The sequence below is a fragment of the Dendrobates tinctorius genome, unplaced genomic scaffold (genome assembly GCF_039654945.1).
Source record: "Dendrobates tinctorius isolate UK_male_01 unplaced genomic scaffold, ASM3965494v1 ptg000043l, whole genome shotgun sequence".
NCBI lineage: Eukaryota > Metazoa > Chordata > Amphibia > Anura > Dendrobatidae > Dendrobates > Dendrobates tinctorius.
Window position 1 is genome coordinate 3,506,976 of NW_027361711.1, and position 27,977 is coordinate 3,534,952.

General features: G+C 43.8%; 1 protein-coding gene across 6 annotated transcripts in view; it reads left to right on the forward strand.

Annotated features, from left to right (window-relative positions):
- Positions 1 to 27,977, forward strand: part of LOC141088999 (uncharacterized) — a 422,573-nt gene that overhangs the window by 200,183 nt on the left and 194,413 nt on the right. For all 6 annotated transcript variants that reach the window (XM_073575283.1, XM_073575281.1, XM_073575285.1 and 3 more), the window contains one exon: positions 11,860 to 12,108. In XM_073575283.1, coding sequence (XP_073431384.1) covers positions 11,860 to 12,108 — 249 coding nt within the window. The remainder of the gene's footprint in view (positions 1 to 11,859; positions 12,109 to 27,977) is intronic.

The window sequence follows — 27,977 nt, forward strand, 5'->3', positions numbered from 1 at the left end:
TATATATATATACACACACACACACACACACACACACACACACACACACACACACACACACACACACACTAGCTGAAGAGCCTGCGCTGCCAGGGCATAGTAACTAACTGTGGTTAGTTATAGTAGATTATAATTATCCTCCATCCCATAGTCCCGTGCCCATATACCCATCATACATATCCACGATCCCATAGTCCCATGCCCATATACCCATCATACATATCCTCCATCCCATAGTCCCTTGCCCATATACCCATCACACATCCTCCATCCCATAGTCCCATGCCCATATACCCATCATACATATTCGCCATCCCATAGTCGAGTGCCCATATACCCATCACACATCCTTCATCTCATAGTCCCATGCCCATATACCCATCATACATATCCGCCATCCCATAGTCCCATGCCCATATACCCATCATATATATCCTCCATCCCATAGTCGAGTGCCTATATACCCATCACACATCCTCCATCCCATAGTCCCATGCCCATATACCCATCACACATCCTCCTTCCCATAGTCAACCATTATGACATCGTAATGAGCGGCAGGGCTTGCAACCTATGATGACATCAGCGTCGCCATGGCAACCATTATGACATCATAATGAGGGGCGGGGCTTGATACACACACTTTTTCCCCATTATGTAGATAGGGGCAAAATTGTTTGGTGAATTGGAACACGCGGGGTTAAAATTTTGCCTCATAACATAGCCTAGGACACTCTCGGGTCCAGATGTGTGATTGTGCCAAATTTTGTGGCTGTAGCTGCGACGGTGCGGATGCCAATCCCAGACATACATACACACACACACACACTTGAGCTTTATATAATATATATATATATATATATATATATATATATATATATATATATATATCTATCTGTGGGTAGCTGTGTCTGTCAGCACAGTGTCCAGAGCATTGAGTAGATACCAGGAGACAGGCCAGTACGACAGGGATGTTGAAAGAGCCGTAGGAGGCAGAAGGACCACTACCAAGCAGCAGGACCGCTATCTCCTCCTTTGTGCAAGGAGGAACAGGAGGAGCAGTGCCAGAGCTCTGCAAAATGATTTTCAGCAGGCCACGATGATCCATAGGTCTGCTCAAACTGTCAGAAACAGAATCCATGAGGGAGGAATAAGGGCCTGGCGTCCATAAGTGGGTACTGTCCTTACAGCCCAACTCCATACAGGGTGAATGGAATTTGCTAGAGAACACCAAGATTGGACGATTTTAATTGTTGAATTAAAAGGTATTTTTTAGGGGTAAAAATTTGTTTTCTGCTTTTTTGGTTTACAAATTCTAGACACCCTGTACCAGATGCAGCAAAGCAGCCACAGAACATAACAGAGCCTCCTCCATGTTTCACAGAAGGGTCAGTGTTCTTTTCTTGTTTCATTTTTCCGTTTATGAACAAAGAGCTGATGTGTCTTGCCAAAAAGTTACATTTTTGTCTCATTTGTCCATAGGACATTCTCTCAAAAACTTTGTGGCTTGTCAACATGTAGTTTGGAAAATTCCAGTCTGGCTTTTTTTAAACAATGATGTCCTCCTTGGTCATCTCCCATGAAGTCCACTTTGGCTCATACAATGACGGATGGTGTGATCTGACACTGATGTTTCTTGAGTTTGAAGTTCACCTTTTGTCTGTTTAAAAGTTTTTCTAGGCTCTTTTGTTACCATTCGTATTATCCGTCTCTTTGATTTGTCATCAATTTTCCTGTTGCGGCCACGTCCAGGGAGATTGGCTACAGTCCCATGGATCTTAAATTTCTGAACAACATGTGTAACTGTAGTCACAATAACTTCAAGCTGCTTGGAGATGGTCTTATGACTTTTACCTTTAACATGTTTGTCTATAATTTTCTGTCTAATCTTCTGAGACTACTCTTTCCTTCCCTTCCTCTGGTCCATGTTGAGTGTGATACACACCATGTCACCAAACAGCACAGTGAGTATGTGTAGCCCTCTATACAGGCCCACTCACTGATTCCAAGATTGTAGACATCTGTGATGCTAATTAGTGGACACACCTTGATTTAACATATCCCACTTGTGACATTATTTTCAGGGGTACCATCATTTTTGTCCGGGCCTATTTCATGGGTTTTATTTATTTATTTATTTTTTTTTAATTTTGTGGAAGCATGGTTGAAAAGCAATGTCTGACTTTCATTTGCTTATTTTCATAGATTTTTTACTTATTACTGTATCACTTTTGTCAGAATCAAGTTATTTCTGTGACCATTGTGGGTTTTTCTGTCATTAAATGAGGGATACCAACAATATTGACCACGTGTGTATATTATATAGAATCATTACAAACAGAGTGATCTACTTCAAGTGTTTATTTCTATTAATGTTGATGATTATGGCTTACAGCCAATGAAAACCAAAAAGCCATTATCTCAGTAAATTAAAATAATTAAAAAACACCTGCAAAGGCTTCCTAAATGTTTAAAATGGTCCCTTAGTCTGTTTCAGTAGAATCCCCAATCCTTGCCTACCCGGACTGCAATATGTCCTTGCACCTGTATACAGATGCCAGCTATTTGGGACTAGGTGCAGTGCTAGCTCAGATCCAAAATGGCAAAAAAAAAGTTATAACTTATGCCAGCAGTTCCTTCCAGCCAACCACGAAAAAAGATCAGAACTACAGTTTGTTTAAGTTGGAATTCCTTTAAGTAGTGTGGGCCATCAATGAAAAATGTAAGTATTACTTGGTAGAAATCCCTTTCATCGCTTTCACAGACAATAACCCATTGTCCCAGTTACAGACTGCTAAACATGGAGCCCTTGAACAAAGATGGGTTTCTCGCTTGGCTAACTACCAATTTATCCTGAAGTACCGAGCAGGCCGATCAAATCCAATTGCTGATCCCCAGTCCATGCAGCCCACAACAGAAACACCCTGTTATGACGAAGATGAGTGGGAAGAAGTAGAAATGCCTACCTTCTATTCCTATGTTGTCAAACATTATGTGCGGAGAGTCAGTCAAAAGGAACCCAGTTTCCAAACCTAGCCTCAAATCCACGGTGAGTCACCATTGGGCTGAAATCAAGAAGGAAAGCAAAAATTTCAGAATCCTATGGAAGTTGCTAGAAACTAAACCCTCAAAACTGCCCATGGGCCACAAACAATCTAATCCAGAACTGTCGATTATGGTGACAGAAAAAACTTCTGCAGGTCCTTCTGCTTGTTTGACGCATGGTGAACCCCCACACTTATGAGAGAGTGTTTCAAGTAGTCGTGCCCAGACTGAGAATGTGTTTCATGTACTCTAAGTACCTGAGAAGGCATGGAACAAAGAGTCCCGCTGCATCCCATTGAAACTCACCATCCTCTGGAGCTTGTTGCCCTTGACCTTGTGAAATTGCAACCCCTTCATACTGGATACCTCTATACTCTGACCATTATCGATCACTACACTAAATTCGTTGTGGCTGGGCCTGTCAGAGATCAGACTGCCTGGACCACTGCCACAGTATTTTGGAAACACTTTGTAAGGCCTTATGGATACCCCAAGCAGGTCCTGACAGATCAAGGTCCCGCATTTGAGTTAGAGTTATTCCAAGAACTGTGTACACTCTATGGCTGCAAGAAACTTTGCACAACTGGGACTAGTTGCTGACTACATATCTAAATTGGAGAGACTTTGCATGTGTGGCTCTGAGACGGATTTGCACTACGTGATAAGAATGACTCCATGGCTTATGAGAGCCTTATTACTGTTTCTTAGCCCTCCCAAAAAACAGCTGGTGCAGAAAATTTCTTTATGGTTTGTGTGCCCCGACTGCAGCTGGGGACGAAGCAAAGAAGTTAAAATGGGTTAGCTGTTATCTAGTCCCCTCCCTTAGTGGGGGTTGTTCCTGCAAGGACCTCCCTATTTCTATGGGATACTGGATATATAGTGTGTTTTCATATAAATGCTGTGAATTTTTATGTGGACTATGCATTTTAAATACATTGTAAGACCTGCTGACAGGCAGCACAAAAAGAGTTAATCTTCTCCTCACAGGCTTGATCAGGTGACCCAGCTCTGTCTGAATATGCAGAAGGTTCTGAAAAAAACGCCTCAGGGCAGTGAGCCAATGACTGCAGCTCTACAATCACATAGAAGGGGGAGGGGCCAAGTCCTGTGAGATAGTTTTTAATTTGAAGTGGCAGTTGGTGGTCAGACATCTTGAGAAGAGGAAGCCAGTTGAAGGAATGACCTACCTTCTCCCTGTCTGCTTTGCTTAAAAAGGGGACTGACGCGATAAGGGGAGTTAATAGTCTTCATACGAGGAAAATTACCATTGCACCTCTTGGAGGAAGATTTGCCTCATTGCAGAAACAGAGCACAGTGCTGCAGAAGAAATATTCAGACAATAAAACCAGAGGTTACTAAGATCTGCCTGTCCGCAGGTACATAGCCATCATCAACCGTGACAGTGTAATCCTGTACCTCAGTTTCCCGCTGTTTGTAAATAATAATTTGCCCCATTACCTTCAGTAAAAAGACTTCTGTTTTAAATTGTTACAGCTGCTTCATGACTGGAGCTCAAATGCACCAACTACTACCACCATCATCATCTTCTGCCCAGAGGAAGTTACTGTGCAAACAATGTATTGTGGAGTTTCCTGTGTGTGTAATTTGAGAAGGAAAGATTCTTCTCGTGCTAGAAAGCTTGGTCACCATAAGATACATTATACCCTGTCAGGAGTACAACCCTCAGCCATACACCACATGAGAATGCCACACAAGCAACCATGATAACCGCAGCCTTGAAAAGGATTGTTAAGAAAAGGCCATTCAAATATTTGGGGGGAGATTTACAAGGAGTGGACTGCTGCTGGAGTCATTGCTTCAAGAGCCACCACACACAGACGTATCCAGGGCATGGGCTACAAGTGTCACATTCCTTGTGTCAAGCCACCAATAGACAATGCCAGAAGCGTCTTACCTGGGCCAAGGAGAAAATGAACTGGACTGTTGCTCAGCGGTCCAAGTTGTCGTTTGCAGATGAAAGTAAATTTTGCAGTTCATTTGGAAATCAATGTCCCACAGTCTGAAGGAAGAGTGGAGAGGCACACAATCCAAGCTGATTGAGCTCTAGTATGACTGGCGCTTAGTTACCCACTGTTTACCTTGGATACCAGCTCCCAGCGCGAGCACGCTGGTATCCAGGGTACACAGCGGGTAACTACGCGACAAGCGCGCTTAGTTACCCGCTATTTACCCTGGATACCAGCTCCCAGCGTCTGCTTACAGCGCTGGGAGCTTGCTGATCGTTGGTCTCCTGCTGCCACACGCAACGATGTGTGCTGGCCAGTGGGAGAACAACGATCAAAAAATGGCCAGCCTGCATGATTAGCTATACCCGGCTGGGGGCCGGTCGCTGATGCGTGCCGCACACAGCGAGAACGCTGGTGAAATCGCTGATGCGTCACAAAATCGGTGACGCATCAGCGATCTCGCTTAGTGTGAAGTACCCCTTAATGGTTGGTAGGAGATCAAATACTTATTTCTCACTGCAAAATGCAAAAACAATTATATATTTTATACAATGTGATTTTCTGGATTTTATTTTTGATATTCTATCTCTCAATGTTAAAATTAACCAACCCTTAAAATTATAGACTGTTGATGTCTTTGTCAGTGGGCAAACTCACAAAGTCAGCAAGAGATCAAATACTTATTTCCTTCACTGTACATATATATATATATATATATATATATATATATATATATATATATATATATATATAAAGAAAAAATCTCAATACATCAGTTATACAAATAGAAAGGAGATTTTTAAAACATTTACACTTGTCATAAAAGATCAGTTTATCAGAAGAAATAGTGGGTATAAATAGACTGTGTTGCCACATTGCTTTGCTAGAGTGCCTATGGTTGATGGATGCTACTGTATCTACACTCCATTGGAGGTATACCTCTGGAATTTCACCTGACATAATGTATACTTCTGATGAACCCTGTAAATGCAATGTGAATAGCCCTACCAGCTTCCTGTGCTAAAGACTTCACTGAGTGCTTTGGAGAATGATCAGATGATGGGTAGATAACCTATGTAAAATCAGGAGAAAATCAACTTTTAGGACCTGTTAAAAAACTGTATTCTCCAGAATCCACATTGCTCAATCTGACTCAGGGTTTTACACAACATTTTCATCTCAGTCAACGACTTAGTTTTGTATGCACATTGTCAAGTAGCAATGTCCTTCACATGATAGAATAGAGGATGCGAATTAGTTACAAATCTTCACTTTCATTTGGCCTAAATAATCTCTCAACAAAATGTTCTAATCCCAGTTGTCCTGCAATTTGTCTAAGATTTATAGACGCAATAGAGAGATTAAATTTAATACAAAGATGTTAGCGGTGGGGTGGAGATTAGAAATGGGGAAGAATGGCCATGTTTTCTCTAGACCACACTGATAGCAGGTCTTCCCTCTGTAATTGTTGCAATGTTTTATGCTTCCTTTTTATTCCTCTGCACAATCCTTGGATACGTTTGATTGGCATTTGTTATGCTTGATAGAGACAAAGGTGCCAGCCAAGAAGGCATTGGTATCTAAAGCTCCAGAAGGGAAAGGGAGGGGAGCTTTTTCTTTGTTTAATCTGTTTATTTCAATGGGAAGTTGTTTGTAGGCCGTGATCGCTTGGACACTGTTGGTTTAGCTAAGAAAGAAGATACTGAAAATAGTGATGACACTCTGGCCTAAGAAGAAATCAACCGCAGATCATTGATTGAAAATTCAGAGTTTGCTTTATAAAGTTTTTAAAGATCCAGGTCATTTTTTATATTGTCCACTGTCATCATACATAATCTATTCCTCTTCTTTATCATTAATATTGTCTCACAAAGTCTTTATACAGTATATATATACTGTATGTGTATATATATACACTCACTGGCCACTTTATTAGGTACACCTGTCCAACTGTGTGTTAAGACTTAATTTCTAATCAGCCAATCACATGGCGGCAACTCAGTGCATTTAGGCATGTAGACATGGTCAAGACAATCTCCTGCAGTTCAAACCGAGCATCAGTATGGGGAAGAAAGGTGATTTGAGTGCCTTTGAACGTGGCATGATTGTTGGTGCCAGAAGGGCTGGTCTGAGTATTTCAGAAACTGCTGATCTACTGGGATTTTCACGCACAACCATCTCTAGGGTTTACAGAGAATGGTCCGAAAAAGAAAAAAAATCCAGTGAGCGGCAGTTCTGTGGCCGGAAATGCCTTGTTGATGCCAGAGGTCAGAGGAGAATGGGCAGACTGGTTCGAGCTGATAGAAAGGCAACAGTGACTCAAATTGCCACCCGTTACAACCAAGGTAGGCAGAAGAGCATCTCTGAACGCACAGTGCGTCGAACTTTGAGGCAGATGGGCTACAGCAGCAGAAGGCCACACTGGGTACCACTCCTCTCAGCTAAGAACAGGAAACTGAGGCTACAATTTGCACAAGCTCATCGAAATTGGACAGTAGAAGATTGGAAAAACGTTGCCTGGTCTGATGAGTCTCGATTTCTGCTGCGACATTCGGATGGTAGGGTCAGAATTTGGCGTAAACAACATGAAAGCATGGATCCATCCTGCCTTGTATCAACGGTTCAGGCTGGTGGTGGTGGTGTCATGGTGTGGGGAATTTTTTCTTGGCACTCTTTGGGCCCCTTGGTACCAATTGAGCATCGTTGCAACGCCACAGCCTACCTGAGTATTGTTGCTGACCATGTCCATCCCTTTATGACCACAATGTACCCAACATCTGATGGCTACTTTCAGCAGGATAATGCGCCATGTCATAAAGCTCGAATCATCTCAGATTGGTTTCTTGAACATGACAATGAGTTCACTGTACTCAAATGGCCTCCTCAGTCACCAGATCTCAATCCAATAGATCATCTTTGGGATGTGGTGGAACGGGAGATTCGCATCAGGGATGTGCAGCCGACAAATCTGCGCCAACTGTGTGATGCCATCATGTCAATATGGTCCAAAATCTCTGAGGAATGCTTCCAGCACCTTGTTGAATCTCTGCCACGAAGAATTGAGGCAGTTCTGAAGGCAAAAGGGGGTCCAACCCCTTACTAGCATGGTGTACCTAATAAAGTGGCCAGTGAGTGTATATATATATATATATATATATATATATATATATACACACATACACACAGCTCTGGCAAAAATTAAGAGACCACTTTCAAATGTTCAGTTTGTTTGATTTTTTTCTTTATAGGTATATTTTTGAGTAAAATGTAAATTGTTCTTTAAGTCTACAAACGTCTGACAACATGTCTCTGAATTTCCAAGTAATAAATTTTGTATTTGTTTTCTGACAAAGAAAAATGGTCAAAATTAAAAAAAAAAACCCAGTGCTTTCAGACCTCAAATAATGCAAAGAAAACAAGTTCATAATCATTTAGAAACAACAATACTAATGTTTTAACTCAGGAAGAGTTCAGAAATCAATATTTTGTGGAAAAACCACTATTTGTAATCACATCTTTCATGCGTCTTGGCATGCTTTCCACCAGTTTTTCTCACTGCTTCTGGCGCAAAAATGTAAGCAGTTCTTGTTTGTTTGATGGCTTGTGACTATCCATCATCCTCTTGATTACATTCCAGAGGTTTTCAATGTGGTTCAGGTCTGGAGAATGGGCTGCCCATAACAGGGTTTTGATGTGGTGGTCTCTTAATTTTTTCCAGAGCTGTATATACACACACCAGCATATAGTTTTCAAGTACAAAAGTCCAAACTGTTAACATTTATTGCTATTTTTCCCAAAATATAAAGGGAATCTGTGTGCATGCACATGGCTTTGACCTTTTCCGGTGCATGCAAGCTGCAGTACTTTGCTTTTCCCTTGAGAGGGCAAAGAACCAAGACCAGTGAAGCCCATTGGACAAGACCGGCCCTTAAGTGGGTAGTTTAAAATGTCTTTTCCTTGTCTAGCAGGTCAGCTTGGGGGCATATGAACAGTATTAGATTGCTGTTTACGAGGACTAAAATGTACTGAGCTTACATCATATGGGACAAACCTGATGACAGGTTCCCTATAAAGAACACAATCTTGCCCTACATCTGGATACATTTGGATAAGTCCGCTACAAATGTTTTACTACATTCCTCACAAACACAATTCATTGTCTCTAGTGCCTGCTTTGGAGGTGGCAGAAATGTATTTTCAGTTGCAGAAGAAAAAATAGCTGCATAACGTTTTATAAAACAGACATATATTCTCATTATTTATGTTCTTGTGTTATTTATATAAATTTTGCATGAAACTAGCTTTTACATGGAAGTAGTGCCTGCTCATATTCCTATCCCTCTACATTTATATCTGGAGAACAATGTTCACCTCTCTTCATGTATTTCAATATGTATTCATTAACCTTTTGTGTGACACAGTAATCAGTTATGAGCATGTCACTTTGTGCTCCATGATGGATATGTGTGTCATGGTAATGGCACAGTATAGTGTCTGGACCGGTGTAATCAGGTTTAAAAACCTGACTGCTAAACACAGTCTGACACCTGCTGTAACAGGTTGGATTGGTGTTCTCAACAATCCTAGCAATTTAACTCTTTATTTGCCAATGTCAATAGTGACACTGGCACATGAGGACTTTAACAAAAGAAGAACACTCTCTTTGTCAGCCAATCAGCCCCCCAAAGCACGATCATGGGCTGTTGATTTTTGGAACAAGAAGGTTTGACAATGGCCTCCCAGTCTGCCATAGAGTGCAGGTGCTCCATCTGATAGGCTAACTCACAGTCCATCAAGCACTGATAAATAGTGGTGTGCATTACACTAACCTAAGAAATGCAGTTTATTCTCTATATAATCATAATATTGCATGTACAAGAGGAGTAAAACATATTGCAAAAAGCATTTTTTACAATTAGGTGAACAGCCGTTTCCCATGAGAACCACATTTCCTCTGATCTGTCTTGGAGGAATCGTGATTCTCATGACTGTTAGTTTAATTGTCTCTATGTTCCCTGTTATCACAATAAAGTGAAGAGCACTTGAAGCTTTATATCCAGAGGTGAATGCCCCTTATTGCGCTCAGGTTTTCTGCTACACATAGGAAGTAGGCTCATTTACAGTCATATGTTCACTGTATAGCCCTACTTTTAGTACTGCGTTGGAGAGGGACACCTCGTAATTTATAAATACCCAGTGTGACTTCTATAATCTGCAAGATGATTTATTAGATATTATTTTTATTATTTTACCCATCGGCAGTTATTCTGTCTTTATCCTATTTAGCTATAAATGCTGTTGGTCAAACGCCCTGATCACATCCCACTATGGCCCTGATTACATCCCACTATGGCCCTGATCACATCCCACTGTGGCCCTGTTCACATCCCACTGTGGCCCTGATCACATCCCACTATGGCCCTGTTCACATCCCACTGTGGCCCTGTTCACATCCCACTGTGGCCCTGATCACATCCCACTGTGGCCCTGATCACATCCCACTGTGGCCCTGATCACATCCCACTGTGGCCCTGATCACATCCCACTGTGGCCCTGTTCACATCCCACTGTGGCCCTGATCACATCCCACTGTGGCCCTGATCACATCCCACTGTGGCCCTGATCACATCCCACTGTGGCCCTGATCACATCCCACTATGGCCCTGTTCACATCCCACAATGGCCCTGATCACATCCCACAATGGCCCTGATCACATCCCACAATGGCCCTGATCACATCCCACAATGGCCCTGGTCACATCACGCTATGGCCCTGGTCACATCACGCTATGGCCCTGGTCACATCACGCTATGGCCCTGATCACATCCCACTATGGCCCTGATCACATCTCAATATGGCCCTGATCACATCCCACTGTGGCCCTGATCATTTCCCACTATAGCCCTGTTCACATACCACTTCGGCCCCATCTCATGCTTCTGTTGAAGGGCTGTGACACATCTTTCTGTAAAGACATACAGTTACATATTTTACATTGTCTATAGGCAACTGGCGTTCACGATTCAATACACATGGTATACTGTACATTGCTTTTTATTGTATGCCATTGAATTTAAAAAGAATCGGCCACCAGGTTTTTGCCACCTAATCTAAAAGTAGCATAATGTAAGGCAGAGACACTTGTCACAGCAATGTGTCTCTTACTGATCTGATTTCTGTAGTTTTGATCAAATCACTATACCCATATTATCAGCAAGAGATTATCACCAAAGAGCTATTAAACCTGCTGTTATGTAGTCCTCCATATTCATGAGCTCTGTATAATCTTGCACCCACCATTATTTGGCAGTTTGCTGCCAGTGCACACAGAAAGCTACAAATCAGTGCTGTGGGCAGGTTTATACAGAGCTTAGCATTCACAGAACTGCTAGATCTGCAGCAGAAAAAAATGTGATTTTTTTTTCAAAACTGCAGCAAGCAGCCCAGTAAGTGATCCTTCGCTGGAATCAGGGTCTCTGCCCCTACATCATGCTGCTCACTGATGGGGTAGCAAAAATCTAGTGGCAGATATCCTTTAATAACAAGGTCTCCTATGCAATGCCTTTTTTTTTTTTTTTTTTTACAGTGGCACTGTCGCAGCAATGTCAATGCTGCCGTTCCTGGCGGTGACGTGACATTGTTATGCCACTTGCCAGTTACAGTGGCAACTCATCAGCTGTAGCCTTTACTATTTCATCAGGGCAGACACCTGCCGTGAAGAAATATTGATGAGCCGCAGCCGGCATATGACCAGTAGTGGACAACCCCTTTAATATATGTGTACATTCATTTTTTTTTTCCCTATAAAGATGGTTCTGATGGATGTGTCAATGTATTTTCCTTTAGAAACAAAAAATGATAAAGATCATAAGGAGCATGATGGCAAAGTGAAATGCAAGAATGTGGAATCGCCATTTCGACCACTTGGAAGAAAAGCTATAAATCTGGACCACAGCATCAGGCAAGAAATGGAGAGACAGAGGATAGCTGAAGAAAGGAGAGCTCAAGCAGTGACAATGTATTCAAAATTACGCAATTCTCGACTGACAGCCATTCGCACAACACAGTCAATGAGTATATCCAGATTTGAAGATTGTAAGTTGTACTCTAGTTTTCTTTTACTACAGTCTCAATAGCTTTCATAGAAAATAATCAAAATAGTAGTTATCTAATGTATTTTATTGATTAATTCATAAAATATGTTAATTAAAAAAAAATCCCATTGCATATTGATACATGAATTCATTTATTCAGATGTTTTACAATTTTGAACCATTTCAGTGATTTTAATTGGGGCCTACACACATAGTTGGTATTCGGTATATATACAGTATATGGAAGCTTTATTAAAGAACATGTCCTTAGAAAAACTGAAGCTTCTAGCACATTAAAAGGGGACAACACCCAATAATTTATGGTGTTTTACTACTTAAAGGGAATGTCAGCAGGTTTTTGCTATGTAATCTGAGGACAGCATGAGGTGGAGGCTAAAACAGATTTCAAGGATGTGTCATGTCAGGATGTGTGTTGTTGTTTACTTACATTGAAAGTTTATTCACCTGGGGATTATCATAGCCTGGATTGCAGCAGCATGTACTTGCAAGTCTGACTCCGCCCCTCCTGTGATAAGCTGCTGATTGTCTACAGACAATGTACATACGGGGCCTGGTGTGTGCTCTCTCAGCTCTGCTGCATTGCTAAAGCTAAGAACTCCGTAACAGAACTGCTGCACACAGTAAGCTGAGTGATACATAGCTGAATTCAGGGTCTTTGTCCTGACTTCATGCTGTTCTCAGTTGAGATAGCAAGAACGTGGTGAAAGATTCCCTTTAAAAAATAAATCTAAATTGAATACTTATTTTTTGTACCAAAAAATTATATACAAAAAAGAAATGCAATGCCTCACACAGCAATATCAATGAAAAAAAGTTATGGCATTAAGAAATGCAATAAGGTTTAAAAAAAAAATGAAAAAAGTCTACTAAGTTCTCTAGATCCAAGTTGTATTTTTAAGGGAAAATGACCTATTGTTTAACTCAGGCTTACGTGTTCAATGTATTTTTCTTATTTTTGGCAATGGTTTAAGATACCAACAAAAACTATGTGTTGCAATACAGTAGGTACAGAAAGTATTCAGACCCCTTTAAATTTTTGACTCTTTGTTTCATTGCATCCATTTGGTAAATTATTATTATTATCTATTATTATTATAGCGCCATTTATTCCATGACGCTTTACATGTGAGGAGGGGTTTATGTAATAAATTCAAGTACAGTAATCTTAAACAATACAAGTCATGACTGGTACAGGAGGAGAGAGGACCCTGCCCGCGAGGGGTCGCAATCTATGAGATTCAAAAAAGTTTTTTTTTCTCATTAATTTACACTCTGCACCCCATCTTCACTGAAAAAAAAGATATGTAGACATTTTTGCAAATATATTAAAAAAGAAAAACTGAAATATCACATGGTCATAAGTATTCAGACCCTTTGCTCAGACACATATTTAAGTCACATGCTGTCTATTTCCTTGTGATCCACCTTGAGATGGTTCTACTCCTTCATTGGAGTCCAGCTGTGTTTAATTAAACTGATAGGACTTCATTTGTAAAGGCACACACCTGTCTATATAAGACCTCACAGCTCACAGTGCATGTCAGACCAAATGAGAATCATAAGTTCAAAGGAACTGGCCAAGGAGCTCAGTGTTGGCAGTGGATTATTCAGGATACTCTCCAAATGTGTGACAGCAGAGCTTCTTTATTCAGGAACAACAGGAACAATATATGATAAACTTAATAGATCAGGAATAAATCATTTGGGTGTCTATCTGTGCAGCATCTACAGCAGGCTGCTTCTCTCATACACAGACACAGGAAAAACAAGAAATACAGTCACATGCTCTCCCTGTGTGAGCCTCCGGGAGTTTTTTTTTGCTCTAACTTTATGGACAGCATACAAATCTGGCAACTAAACACTCATAGACAGGAATGGAGTTGTTGCACCAAACATATTCCAATGTCCAGCCAATCTGCATAAACATAACCTCTGAAGTGAGATCTCCTGATGCTGCTATCTTACGATTTAGCATTTGAGTTTCTTTAAGATATTGAAGAATTATCTTAATTGCATTCCAGTCTCTTTGGTTTGGCTTGCTTACACGTCGGCAGAGAATTCCAACTGTGGCTGTGATAGCCAGACGAGTTGTGGTTGCTATGTACAGAAGCCCCCCCACTGCTTGTCTTTAACTCCAGTTGCTGCGTAGCAGATCTTCTTGATCTTGTTCTCCTTCGCAACTAGAGAAAATGTAGCATCATAATCTTAACCATACTTTTGCGAGTACCCTTTTGAGATCAATCTTACCTTAAACTGGTGAACTTTACCTTCTGAGTCATATTTGTTTTTGAAGACCCACTTACATCCGATAGCTCTTTTTCCTTGAGATAGCTCAGTAAGCTCCCATGTCTGGAGTTGGTGAAGGGACTCCATCTCCACATTAGCGGCATTTATCCACTTCTATTTCTTGTGAACGGGCAGTTTTTGCATCTCTTGCCATGACTGTGACTCTGGTTCAGGAAGTGTTCTGACCATATAAGAAAGGCATCTATCTGGGATACCTTTGTTTGGCCTTTCTGATTTCCTGACTGGAGGTTAACTTGGTTCTTGTGTGTCTTCCTTGGTGGCTTCAGAGCTTATCCACCCTTCAGTGTTTTCATTTTTGGTTTCTGGGTTTGGTGATTGAGATTCTTGTTCTTGCTTCTTATGTTGAATAACTAGAGTAGCGTCTCTGCTGATGGTTACTATGTTGGTCTCTGGGTGCAGAATTCTGTATCCCTTTTGAGTTTCACTATAGCCCACCAGGCTTTGCGTGTGATTCCCACTTGGAATGTTTTTCTTTTGGAACATGCAAAAACGTTTTGCTTCCAAATAACCTGAGGTGCTTCAGGTTAAGCTTCTCACAGTTCCATAGTCCATATGGAGTTTTATTTGTTGCTTTACCTGGCACTCTGTTTTGAAGATAGCAAGCTGTCATGATGGCTTCTCCCCAATACGTTGTAGGTAGGTTTGCATCAAACAACATACCTCTTCCACTTTCACAGAGATTACGGTCTGGAACATGATTCCATCCTTTTTCAAAATGGTTTGCACCTTACCACTTGCATTTTCGGTTCCATTATCTGCCCGCATGGCTTTTGGCATTCTTCCAAATTTGTTAAACACTACAGCAAGATATTCAAGTTTCTGTGGACCTTCATCCTTACTGTGAGGCAGGTAGGCGACTGTATATCTGGAGTAGTCATCAATAAATGTGAGAAAATATCTCTTCTTTCTAGGAGTTTGAACACTCACTGGACTGCATACATCTGTATGTATCAGATCTAGTGGCTGTGCAGATCTAGTGGTGCTTATGTTAGGAAAGGATTTTCTGGACATTTTTCCTTTAAGACAGCTAGTGCACTTCATCATTTGACTACACTGGTTGATTTCAGTAACATTTGCAAGTTGAGCTAGCTTCCTTAAAGGGAATCTGTCACCTGGTTTTGGCGGGCTATTTAAATGAGGTCTGTCCGGTCCGATGGACGGTGTTTCGGATCTTTGCCGCCTCCCCATCCTTGGTCGCCATCCGCAGTTTTTTCATGAATAGGAGTAGGTGTCTGCCATCTTTCACGCGTGCGCTAAGCATTCTTGGCTCGCGCACGCGCAGTGTGCTTTGTCCAACTGCGGGCAAAGCCGAAAAGCCTTACTGCGCATGCGCCGGTTAACTGAGCCCCAGAAGTATTTTGCTGTGTTCCGGGGCCTAGTTAACCAGCGCATGCGCAGTAAGGCTTTTCGGCTTTACCTGCAGTTGGGCAAAGCATACTGGTGACAGATTCCCTTTAATGCTGCTGTGCCCAAGACATCTGTGCCATACATGGATACAGTTCTTATGCAGATCTTGTCTAACACTTTTTCTTTGCATTTTACCTGATAAAGTTCATCTTGAATTCTTCCTTCTGCAAGAGTGTGACCCTTCTTTGAGATGATGCAGCTGTCATCTCTAAAAGTAACTACATTCCCCTTTTGCGTGAGCTTCTTTACTGACAGAAGATTGCTTTCAAGGCTGGGAACATAGAGACCATCCTTTACTGGGATCTTTCTGCTTTGTGCTGAGGAAACTGAACAGTGGATGTAACAGTGTCCTACTCCTTCTGTAGTTATATAGTCACCATTAACTAAGATGACCTTTTCTGACTTGCTTTCATTAAGGTCAGTGAAGAAATTCTTGTTTATTTGTCATATGACTGCTTGCACCAGAATCTATACACCATATATGCTTTGCAGATGGGCCTGTAAAGGCATTAAATGCAGCTTCAACACATGCAGAATCTTCCTTTACAGCTGTTTTAACCCTTTGATGACTGTTCTGATTTTTAAGCTGGCTCATTCTTGTCTTCCAAATTCTGCAATATACTTTAAGGTGGCCGGGCTTTTTACAGACAAACATTCACGAGTTTCTCTTAGATTGCTCTTACAATTAGAGAAATCCTGTGTCTTTAATGCTGTTTCTGCTCTTAATTCATTACTGCTGCTTACATGCTGCGTTTTTCTCTTGAATTCATCCACAAGTTAGCCTTAAACATACTCTAGTATCAGCCCATCATCTGGTCATGTATCTAGTGCATTCACGAGTGTGTCATAACTTTCTGGAAGACCACTTAATAGAAGTGCAGCAACATGAAAATCTTTATTCTCTTCTCCAATACCCCTGAGACTCTCCACAATCTTTAGGGTGTTTCTTATATAGTCCTGCATATTCTGTCCATCACTTAGCTTAGACTGATACAACTTTCTCATGAGATAAAGCTTATTGCTAAGATTTGATCTTTCATGCACTTTCTGTAACTCATCCCACATCTACTTTGCAATTGTACACTTGCATGTATGCACAATCTGAATATCATCTACACTGAGGGAGATCGTGCTTTGTGCTTTCTGATCCTTCTCTAGCCAATCATCTGGTAATGGATGAGGCACTTGTTCCTGAGTTTATTTCTACGTACCTTTTCTTATGAGCAGCATCTTTACCTTGAATTTTCAGGACTGGTAGTTCTGGTTAGTAAGGCTTGGCACTGAGAACTTGACAGGATTTCTGCTAGTCGACATCTTCTCTCTTGCTCTGGGCTTCTGTTGCTGTGTTACTCTGGTCCCATAACCTGTTGGCAGTGGATTATTCAGGATACTCTCCAAGCGTGTGAAAACAGAGCTTCTTTATTCAGGAACAAACAGGAACAATATATGATAAGCTTAATAGATCAGGAATAAATTATTTGTGTGTCTCTATCTATGCATCATTTACAGCAGGCTACTTCTCTCATACACAGACACAGGAAAAACAGGAAATACAGTCACATGCTCTCCCTGTGTGAGCCTCTGTGAGTTTTTTTGTTCTAACTTTTGCACTGTAGAAAAATCTAGCAACTAAACACTCAGACAGGAATGGAGTTGTTGCACCAAACATACTCCAACACTCAGATAAAATTGTGGCAAGGCACAGATCTGGACAAGGTTACAAAAGAATTTCTGCAGTACTCAAGGTTCCTAAGAGCACAGTGGCCTCCATAATCCTTAAATGGAAGAAGTTTGGGACCACTAGAAGTCTTCCTAGACCTGGACATCCAGCCAAACTGAGCAATCATGGGAGAAGAGCCTTGGTGAGAAAGGTAAAGAAGAACCACAAGATCTCTGTGGCTGAGATCCATAGATGTATTAGGGAGAGGGGAGAAAGTTCCACAAAGTCAACCATCACCGCAGCCCTCCACTAGTCTGGCCTTTATGGCAGAGTGGCGCTACGGAAGCTTCTCCTCAGTGCAAGACATATGAAAGCCCGCATAGAGTTTGCTAAAAAAAAAAAAAACACATGAAGGACTCCCAGACTATGAGAAATAAGATTCTCTGGTCTGATGAGATGAAAATAGAGCTTTTTGTTGATAATTCTAAGCGGTATGTGTGGAGAAAACCAGGCACTGCTCATCACCTGCCCAATACTATCCCAACAGTGAAACATGCTGGAGGCAACATCATGCTATGGGGGTGTTTTTAAGCTGCAAGGACAGGATGACTGGTTGCAATTGAAGGAAACATGAATGTGGCAAAGTACAGAGATATCCTGGATGAAAACCTCTTCCAGAGTGCTCTGGACCTCAGACTTGGCCAAAGGTTCACCTTCCAACAAGACAATGATCATAAGCACACAGCTAAAATAACAAAGGAGTGGCTTCAGAACAGCTCTGTGACCATTCTTGACTGGCCCAGCCAGAGTCCTAACCTAAACCCAATTGAGCATCTCTGGAGAGACCTGAAAATGGCTGTCCGCTAACATTCACCATCCAACCTGACAGAACTGGAGAGGATTTCCAGAAAATTCCCAAATCTAGGTGTGAAAAACTTGTTGCATCATTCTCAAGAAGACTCATGGCTGTACTAACTCAAAAGGGTGCGTCTACTCAATACTGAGCAAAGTGTCTGAATATTTATGACCATGTGATATTTAAATTTTTCTTTTTTAATAAATTTGCAAAAATTTCTACATTTCTGTTTTTTTAAGTAAAGATGGCGTTCTGAGTGTATGTTAATGAGAAAAAATGAACTTTTTTGAATTTACCAAATGACTGCAATGAAACAAAAAGTGAAAAATTTAAAGGGGTCAGAATACTTTCCGTGCCCACTGTATGTTACTGGTAGGTAAGATCACAGTATGAAGAATACACGGTACCCCATGAGATATGTAACTTGAAGTTACTGGACTGTGGAGCAGCTTCTGTAGCATGGCCCTTCACTTATCACCTGCTGTTTAGAATACTGGTTAAAGTTGAGTGAAAAGATTTGTGCTTCACTGGTTCAGTGTTCAGTTTGGTCTTTCATGGCAACCAGTCTTCACTTTTGCTCCTGGTGCCCTCAGCAAATTTTGCATTTTTGAGGTCCAATGGTGTCATGTTTTTCTGGTGTGATGTAAGTCATAATGTTACGGCTAGTGACTAGGTCTCACCTAATGTTATGATGTTGCGGGGACTAGTCAGCACTAGAGTTGAGCGAAACGGGTCGAAAAATTTCAAAAGTCGCCGACTTTTGGCAAAGTCGGGTTTCATGAAACGAAACCCGACCCTAGGATGAGGTCGGCCACGAGGTCGGCGACTTACGCGCCAAAGTCGCGTTTCAAAAGTTTGTTTTGCGCTCTTTTTCAGCCAATCAGGATCCACGGACACTGTAGGCAACGTGATGACATAGGCAGGGGTCACCACCATCTTTCAGAAGGGCATGCAAGTGATTGGCTTGCTTTGGTGGGCGTCACAGGGGTTATAAAAGGGCGTGCACGCCGAGCGCCATCTTACTTCTGCCGATCTTAGCATAGGGAGAGGTTGCTGCTGCTGATTCTGTAGGGAGAGCGTTAGGCAGGGAAGAAGAAAAAAAAACTGCTTCTGCTGCTAGCGATTTTGCCTGTACAACACACCAGTCACTGTGTGTGCAGTGCAAGGAGAGGCTATATTGTGGTGGATCAGCGGTGTTGGTTGTTAGGCTGCCTTCTAAGGCTTCCTGACAGCTGCATTGCTGTTTAACCACTGCTCTGCAAACTGCTTTTTTAAAAGCAATCCCAATTTTTTTTTTTGTCCTGCTGAGGTACTGAGCGTGCATTTTTTCACACCATACAGCAGTGTACGCTCCTCACACAGTACCGTGTAACGGCTGTTATCACAGCCACAGTGAAGCTATCTGTGTGTCACTGTGGAAGGATAAGTGGAGGACTTGTTCCGTTCTTACAGACCTACACTCTAGGGAGATTCCTATTCTGCCCAATTCTACATACACCTTGTAGTTTGTGATACACTAGCCAATTTCTGCCTGTGACATAGCGCTCTGATATTCAGTGGGCCTCACACAATCCAAAAGTGTCCAGTGTCCACTAGTGTGTGCAGAAATTCAAAATCTCCCTTATCCTGTAGTCACTTTTTTCACACCTGTGCCATCGAGCCTGTGACATAGCGCTCTGATATTCAGTGGGCCTCACACAATCCAAAAGTGTCCAGTGTCCACTAGTGTGTGCAGAAATTCAAAATCTCCCTTATATTGTAGTCACTTTTTTCACACCTGTGCCATCGAGCCTGTGACATAGCGCTCTGATATTCAGTGGGCCTCACACAATCCAAAAGTGTCCAGTGTCCACAAGTGTCTGCAGAAATTCAAAATCTCCCCTGTCCTATAGACACCTTATACCTTGTTTTACATTACTATATAGTTTGTTGGATTTTGTCTACATTTCTACCAAAAATGAGGAAGGCTGGTGGAAGAGGCCGTGGAATTGGGCGGGGGTTGGCAGCTGGTAATGATGGTGTTGGTGGTGGATCTGATGGTAGTGGCAAAAGCAAAATAGGACCGAATGCAGGAGATGTTGAGCCTGCGTCATCGTCTGGCTCCACAAGGCCTCGAAGGCTTAGTTTTCTAGGAGTTGGCAAACCGCTTTTAAAGCCAGAGCTTCAGGAAAAAGTTTTGTCTTACATTGCTGACTCAGCCTCCAGCTCTATCGCCTCCTCTTCTGAAGTTGTAAAAAATAAAAGCACTGAGTCGTCATTGGAGGCTCATGTTCATGAACCACACCTTTCCTTGTGTCCTTCACCCCAACCAAGATTGAAGGATGACGCAGGCCATACTACTGATTACTCCATGGAGCTGTTTTCACATACCATGCCTGGATTATCAAGTGAAATGGTGAATTACCCAGGCCAAGATGAATCTGACATGGAGTGCACTGATGCACAGCCGCTGATAGATGATTCTGCTGGTACATTCACTCAGAGCACTACATTGTCCTCGCAGTGTACAGAGCCAGATTCTGACCCTGATGAGACTCAGGTGCCCCTTCCCGCACACTATACCACCATACACGGTGACACAGAGGAAGGTGCACATGACATTGAAGAGGAGGTGATGGATGACCCAGTTGTTGACCCAGATTGGCATCCATTGGGGGAAGAGGGTGCTGCTTCCAATAGCTCAGATGAGGAGGAGCATCCACAGCAGACATCGACATCGCAACAGCTGTTATCTGGCAGGCCCGGAGCACTCCAAAGACAGGTTCAAAAATCAAAAGAGTTGCTGGACAGCTTGTCCAGAGGGTCAAAAGATCACAGCGTGCTAGGCCGCAAAATGTCTGCCAAAGTAGGAAGAGTGCAGTGTGGCACTTTTTTGAACAAAATCCTCATGATCAGGCCATGGTTATCTGTAAGAAGTGCGCAAAGACCTTTAGCCGAGGGAAAAATCTGAAAAATTTGAATACCAGTTGCATGCTTAGACATTTAACCAGCATGCACTTGCAAGCGTGGACACAACACCAAACCTCAAGTGCCACATGTGCAACTGATCACAAAGAAGGTAGTCAACAACGCTACATTGTTTCCCCCACTGTAAGCCCACCGGTTAGCACAGCAGCAAATGTTGAGGTGTCGTTGCAAGGCCACAGCAGTCAGGGAATCCCACTGTTATATCAACGAAATACTGAATCTAGGCCATCAGAAAGAAAACCAACTCCATCACCATCATCAACCCTCTCGCAGTCCGCCCTGTCCACCGCTACTTCCACCATATGCAGCTCTCAAGTCCAGCTCACCCTCCCAGACACTATGAGTAGGTCAAGAAAGTACTCAGTCTCTCATCCGCGTACACTGGGTTTGAACGCCCACATTGCCAAACTAATCTCGTTTGAGATGATGCCCTATCGGTTGGTGGAAAGCGCAGCTTTCCGCGAACTCATGGCCTATGCAGTACCACGCTATGACCTACACAGTCGCCACTTCTTCTCTCGCAAAGCCATCCCAGCCCTCCACCATCATGTAAAAGACCGCATTGTCCATGCACTCAAACAGTCAGTGAGTGGAAAGGTGCACCTCACAACTGATGCATGGTCAGGTCGGCATGGCCAGGGCCGTTACGTGTCCATCACTGCGCACTGGGTTAATGTGGTGGATGCAGGGTCCACAGGGGACAGCGGTGGTGGGACAGTTCTGCCTAGCCCACGGTATAGGAAACAGTTGGCTGTAGGCGTTCGACCCTCCTCCTCCTCCTCCAGAAGCGAAAGCTCGTCCACAGAGCGCAGTCGTACGAGCACTCCATCTGCAGCTGCCACTGTTGCACACGAGGTGTCCCCCTATCGAGCAGCTAGTGGAAAGCGTCAGCAGGCTGTGTTGCAGATGATGTGTTTGGGCGACAGACACACCGCCGAGGTGCTGGCCGAGTACTTGAAGCGACAAACTGAGTCATGGCTGGGCAGTGTACATCTTGAGGCAGGCAAAGTAGTTAGTGATAACGGCCGTAATTTTGTGGCAGCCATAGCCCTTTCAAAACTCAGCCACATACCTTGCTTGGCTCACACCTTGAACCTGGTGGTGCAGTGCTTCCTCAAAAATTATCCGGAGTTAACTGCCCTGCTCCAGAAGGTGCGAAGACTGTGCGCGCACATCCGCCGTTCGCCTGTACACTCCGTTCGTATGCAGAAGCTGCAGCGATTGCTCCACCTTCCCACCGCCTCATTATCGACATTGCAACAAGGTGGAACTCCACCCTGCACATGGTGGAGCGGCTGTGCGAGCAGAGGCAGGCCATAATGCATTTGTGGGAGGATACACGGCCAGGCACTTTGAGAGCAGACATGGAGTTGACAGGTGTGCAGTGGTCGAAGCTGAAAGACCTCTGTAAAGTCCTTCAGTGTTTTGAGGAATGCACACGGCTGGTAAGCGCAGACGACGCCATCCTAAGCATGAGCATCCCACTTATGCGTCTGCTCATGCAAACTTTGACGCACCTTAAGGAGCAGGCTTCTGCAGCCAATGTTGATGAGGAGGAAGAGGAGGAGGGAATCCTTGATGACATTCAGCCATTGTCTGCTCAGGGACCTCTCCTGGACGAGGTGGAGGAAGAAGAGGAGGAGGAGGATGATGATGGGGATGATTACTTAGGGGAGGAGGATGCATCTCGTGGGGCAAGTGAAAATGTTGGCGTGGCAAGGTCTGGTACAGGGTTTGTGCGTGACTGGAGGGATGTGGATTTGCCAGAAAGTGCTCCTCCACCCAGCACTCGCAGTGCATCATTGACACTAGGAACATTGGCCCACATGTCAGATTATGCCTTGCAGATCCTAAAAAGGGACCCCCGCATTGCCAAAATGATGAACGATGACGACTACTGGTTGGCCAGCATCCTGGATCCACGCTATAAAGGCAAATTACAAAACATCATGCCACAGGAGAACCTTGACCTAATATTGGCTAATAAACAAGCAACTCTGGTAAATCGGTTCCTTGAGGCATTCCCAGCACACAGCAGCGGTGATGGTTCTCACACGAGCCGTACGGGCCGGGGGCAGCTTGGCAGAGGTGTTCATGGTGCACACAGCAGAAGTGGCGTTGGAGACAGGGGTTTCATGACAATGTTGTGGAGTGATTTTTCAAGTACCGCTCACACAACTGGTAATACTGCATCGATGGAAAGTGACAGGAGACAGCAGTTGTCAACTATGGTTACAAACTACTTTTCCTCCCATATCGATGTTCTCCCACACAGGTCATTCCACTTTGACTATTGGGCCGCTAAACTGGACACCTGGCCTGAATTGGCACAATATGCCTTACAGGAGCTCGCTTGCCCAGCTGCAAGTGTGCTATCGGAAAGAGTCTTCAGTGCAGCTGGATCAATCCTGACAGAAAAAAGGACCCGTCTGTCAACCCAAAATGTGGATGATCTAACCTTCATTAAAATGAACCATGCATGGGTTTCCAAGGATTTTGTCCCACCTTCCCCTGATGACACATAGGGTGACAGAAAAATGGCTTGCTTTGGTCCACCTCTTCCTGGGACTTGACCTATTTCGCCTTTTGCATCAGCTGAATGTCCAACATCAACATATGCCACTTTCTAAAACTCCCTAACTGTGCTGCCTCCCCCTCCATGGCCGGGGTCACCACCTAGCGCACGACACCGTGCGAGTGCCGTTGCCCTGGACAGGTGGGTAGGCCGACTCTTGGGCGCGGGCACTGGCACAGGGTCCCTCATAGTGCAATCAAGTGTCTCTGATGGTGGTGGTGCACACCCGCCGTCAGACACACCGCCGTACTATGAGGGGCCCAGTGCCAGTACCGACGCCCACGAGTGGGCCCCCCTTGCTTGGGCAGGGCCCCAGCATTTGCAATCTTTACCTCTCCCTGCTCCTCCGCTGTGTAGTCTGGGCCGTCAAATCCATACTGTGCCTGACACCGTCTGAGCCTGCCTCCTGATGTATAGACATATATTTTGAATGTGTACGCTATCCATACATGTTATCCGGGGATACGGTACCCTTTCTCACCTATGTGCAATCACGTGCAAGCCATACTGGGCCTAACACCGTCTGAGCCTGCCTCCTGATGTATAGACATATATTTTGAATGTGTACGCTATCCATACATGTTATCCGGGGATACGGTACCCTTTCTCACCTTTGTGCAATCACGTGCAATCCATACTGGACCTAACACCGTCTGAGCCTGCCTCCTGATGTATAGACATATATTTTGAATGTGTACGCTATCCATACATGTTATCCGGGGATACAGTACCCTTTCTCACCTTTGTGCAATCACGTGCAAGCCATACTGGGCCTAACACCGTCTGAGCCTGCCTCCTGATGTATACACATATATTTTGAATGTGTACGCTATCCATACATGTTATCCGGGGATACGGTACCCTTTCTCACCTTTGTGCAATCACGTGTAATCCATACTGGGCGTGAGAACGGCTGGCGAGCTGTTAAGCAAGCTACAGCACCTGTGGTTTGCACACGTAAGTTTTTCGTTTTTTCAGGAATGACGGTTAGGCCTAATTCCGGAACTGCGGTTGACCTGCACTTACTGGGAAATCATCGTTCGCGGGTAATAATTGTAATCAGTGATCCCCATCAATAACGTTGTTCAGCGGGTTATCTGAACCTGTAAGCGACAAACGCTGACCTTTTCAGTGTAGCGCACATGCAGCCACGGACATGTAAGGGCATGACACACCAGTTATTGGCCAATCTCATGTGCCAGAGCCTCACGTGTCCCTCTAGTAAGCCGGACTCGGACCGCGGGGCATGACGGAGTCTCATTTGTTAACGGAATTAAGCTTGCAATGTGTGCATCTGTTCTGTAGCTGGCATGGTTGAGGTTTCCCAGGTGGAGTCGAATTTAACCGTAGGCTCCACTCCTGGTGGTGCCCTTCTGGACATTCCTTTAAGGTTCAGCTTTGCAACCATACTGCCCACGTAAAACAAACACTTTGCCTTCATGAACGCTGTTTGGAGGGTCATGACTCGTGGGAATAACGCCGCCCAATCAGTTAACCTGCTAGAGAGATCCTTCGTTGCTCCCAAGCATGACATCACACTCCCTAGGAGGAAGGTAATGCCACTGTGGCGACCGTACTCCTGGGGGCGACACAAGTGCACTGATGCCCAGCCACTGCTCGATGAATCTGCTGGTACATTGACCCAGACCACTACATTCCCCTCGCACGCTACACGGCCTGAATCTGACCCTGATGAAACTCAGGTTACCCTTCCCATATACAGTTCCATCTTACACGGTGACAAAGAGGAAGCTGCAGATGAAAGTGCAGGTTCGGCCCACCCGCCATCAGACACACCACCGTACTATCAGGGGCCCTGTGCCAGTGCCGTCGCCAATGAGTGGCCCCCCCCTGCTTGCTCAGGATCACAGCACTTGCAAGGTTGAAATACTGCGCAGTGAGATGGAAGATGGGGACGACGAGGAGTCCAGACTAGTACAGGGATTCCCTAGCGAGGAGACTTATTTGATTGTTTTCAATGTTGGGACAGCAATTTTTGGGGAGCACTATACTCTGGAGAATGATAGATGGGGCCCACCATACACTGGAACATTCCAAAGGTGGACATCAGACACTGGAGCAGCATTTACAGGGCCCATTATACACTAGAGCATTAGAAATGGGGCCCATTATGTTTGGAGCATTATTTGGGCCCATAAGACAGTGGAGCTTCATCCATGGGGACCAACATATACTGTAGCATTATGTGGAGCTCATCATATACTGTTTCAAACATTATATGGGACCAATGATTCTGTATGGAGAAATAGATGGGCCTCGTCATGAGATGTAAAAAGTGAAGTATTTTTCATTGTACTATTTCTCTGCCGTATCGGAGCATGATGAGTTGTGGTATGTGTTAAAGGGGCGCTCTTTCGCCCAGGGCACATGAAAACCTGGAGCCAGCCCTACCCCCCCACAACTTTAGCCAAATAACCCCCATTTTTCAGTGCGCAACTTGTATTGTGAAGTTAATTAAGGTTGACAAGCTTAAGTAAGAAGAATTGATGCTTTTGGCATTCAAATGACCACTGTAGGTGTGTTTCCTGTCCTCCTCTCACTGCCGACTTTTATTCCCCATTGACTTACATTGGGTTTTGTGTTTCGGGACCACCCCGACTTTTCCCTATAATCGGCCGATCTTGCTCGACCCGACTTTTGGAAAAGTCGGGTTTCACGAAATGAAACTCGACCCTAAAAAACCAAAAGTCGCTCAACTCTAGTCAGCACAAGAGATGCCCAAAATGCCAGGTTGAGGATGACAGATGCAGAAGAGGAGACTGCCCAAGTCTGGCTGCCATGGAGGTCCAGACTGGATGCTAGAACAGTACAGTGTGAATCTATTTTCTCAGCTCTAATATTGCAGAATTTTAATGTCTCAGAGGCCCCCATAGACACTTGGGACTGGGAGTGACGTTTGATTCTGCCTGCCCTATAGCTATACTCAGGCCAAGTGTTAGCTTCATTTTTATTTCACAAATAAACAGATTTTCCCATGATTGAGATAGGAGATGATAGATGGTGCTTAAAACTTCAAAGGATATGGGGATGTGGAGGAGGATGGAGCAAGAGTTAGACATCCTGCTGCAGCTTCTCTTTGAAGTCAGGCCATGTACACATAATGAGCCTGATTTGTCAAGGCCATCATTGTTTACACCAGTTTTGATGAAGGGGTGGGGTTGGGGGCAGACACTCCTGATTCATGAAGATGTGAATGACTCTTCATAAATCTGGAACGACTAACATGTGGCGTGTTCCTTCGTGCACCGCACAAAAAAATCTTCCTCCAGTCGTCGACTGGAGTCAGACTTCTCATGTAGGGAATGCTGTAGCTCATCTTCAATAAGATCATGAATGAGACGAGTGGTGGAGTCAAGCCTTTGCCATGCCCCCATCCCACCTCAGCTCCATCCATTTTGGTGAGGATTGGAGAAACTGGCATGAAAATGCCAAAAGGTGGAATATTTTGGCAAAACTCAGAGCCTAAATTTTGTGACTTTTCAGTGCAGTGCTTTTATGCCAGAATTATGGTCTCAGAGCTTTGATGTATAGGTCCCATAGTACCTGGGATGCATTTTTTTATTTCAATTTTCCAACGAACATATAAAAATTTAGTAAACACGCATCGCAAATACAATGAGTAGACTCATGGAAGTGAAGTTCTGGTTCGTCATGTTTGACCAAACTTTATTCCAAAGTTTGGTTCGGGTACCATAACTGTACCCGAATTTGAACCTGAACCAGATCCCCATAGGAATAAATGGGAACCAGAACTCTAGAGCTGGAAACTCCTCTCTCTCTCGTTATGCTCCGAACAGTAAATCAGACTTTCAGGTGAAGCTCGTATTGGGGGTGGTCCAAGGCCCAATATACCGCTGGGGTCAATATTGAGTTATCTCCCCAAGTTCACAGGGAGCATTGTTCTGTTATGGAGCTTGACTGAGCGGGTCAAGGGGATGATGAGGATGTACCCCATGACTCCTGCATTAGAGGCGGATGTTGCCATGATGGCTCTGGACGGAGAAGCAAGGAATTCTGTCATGCTACGACCCCCTTGTTAACGGGACATGTATAACA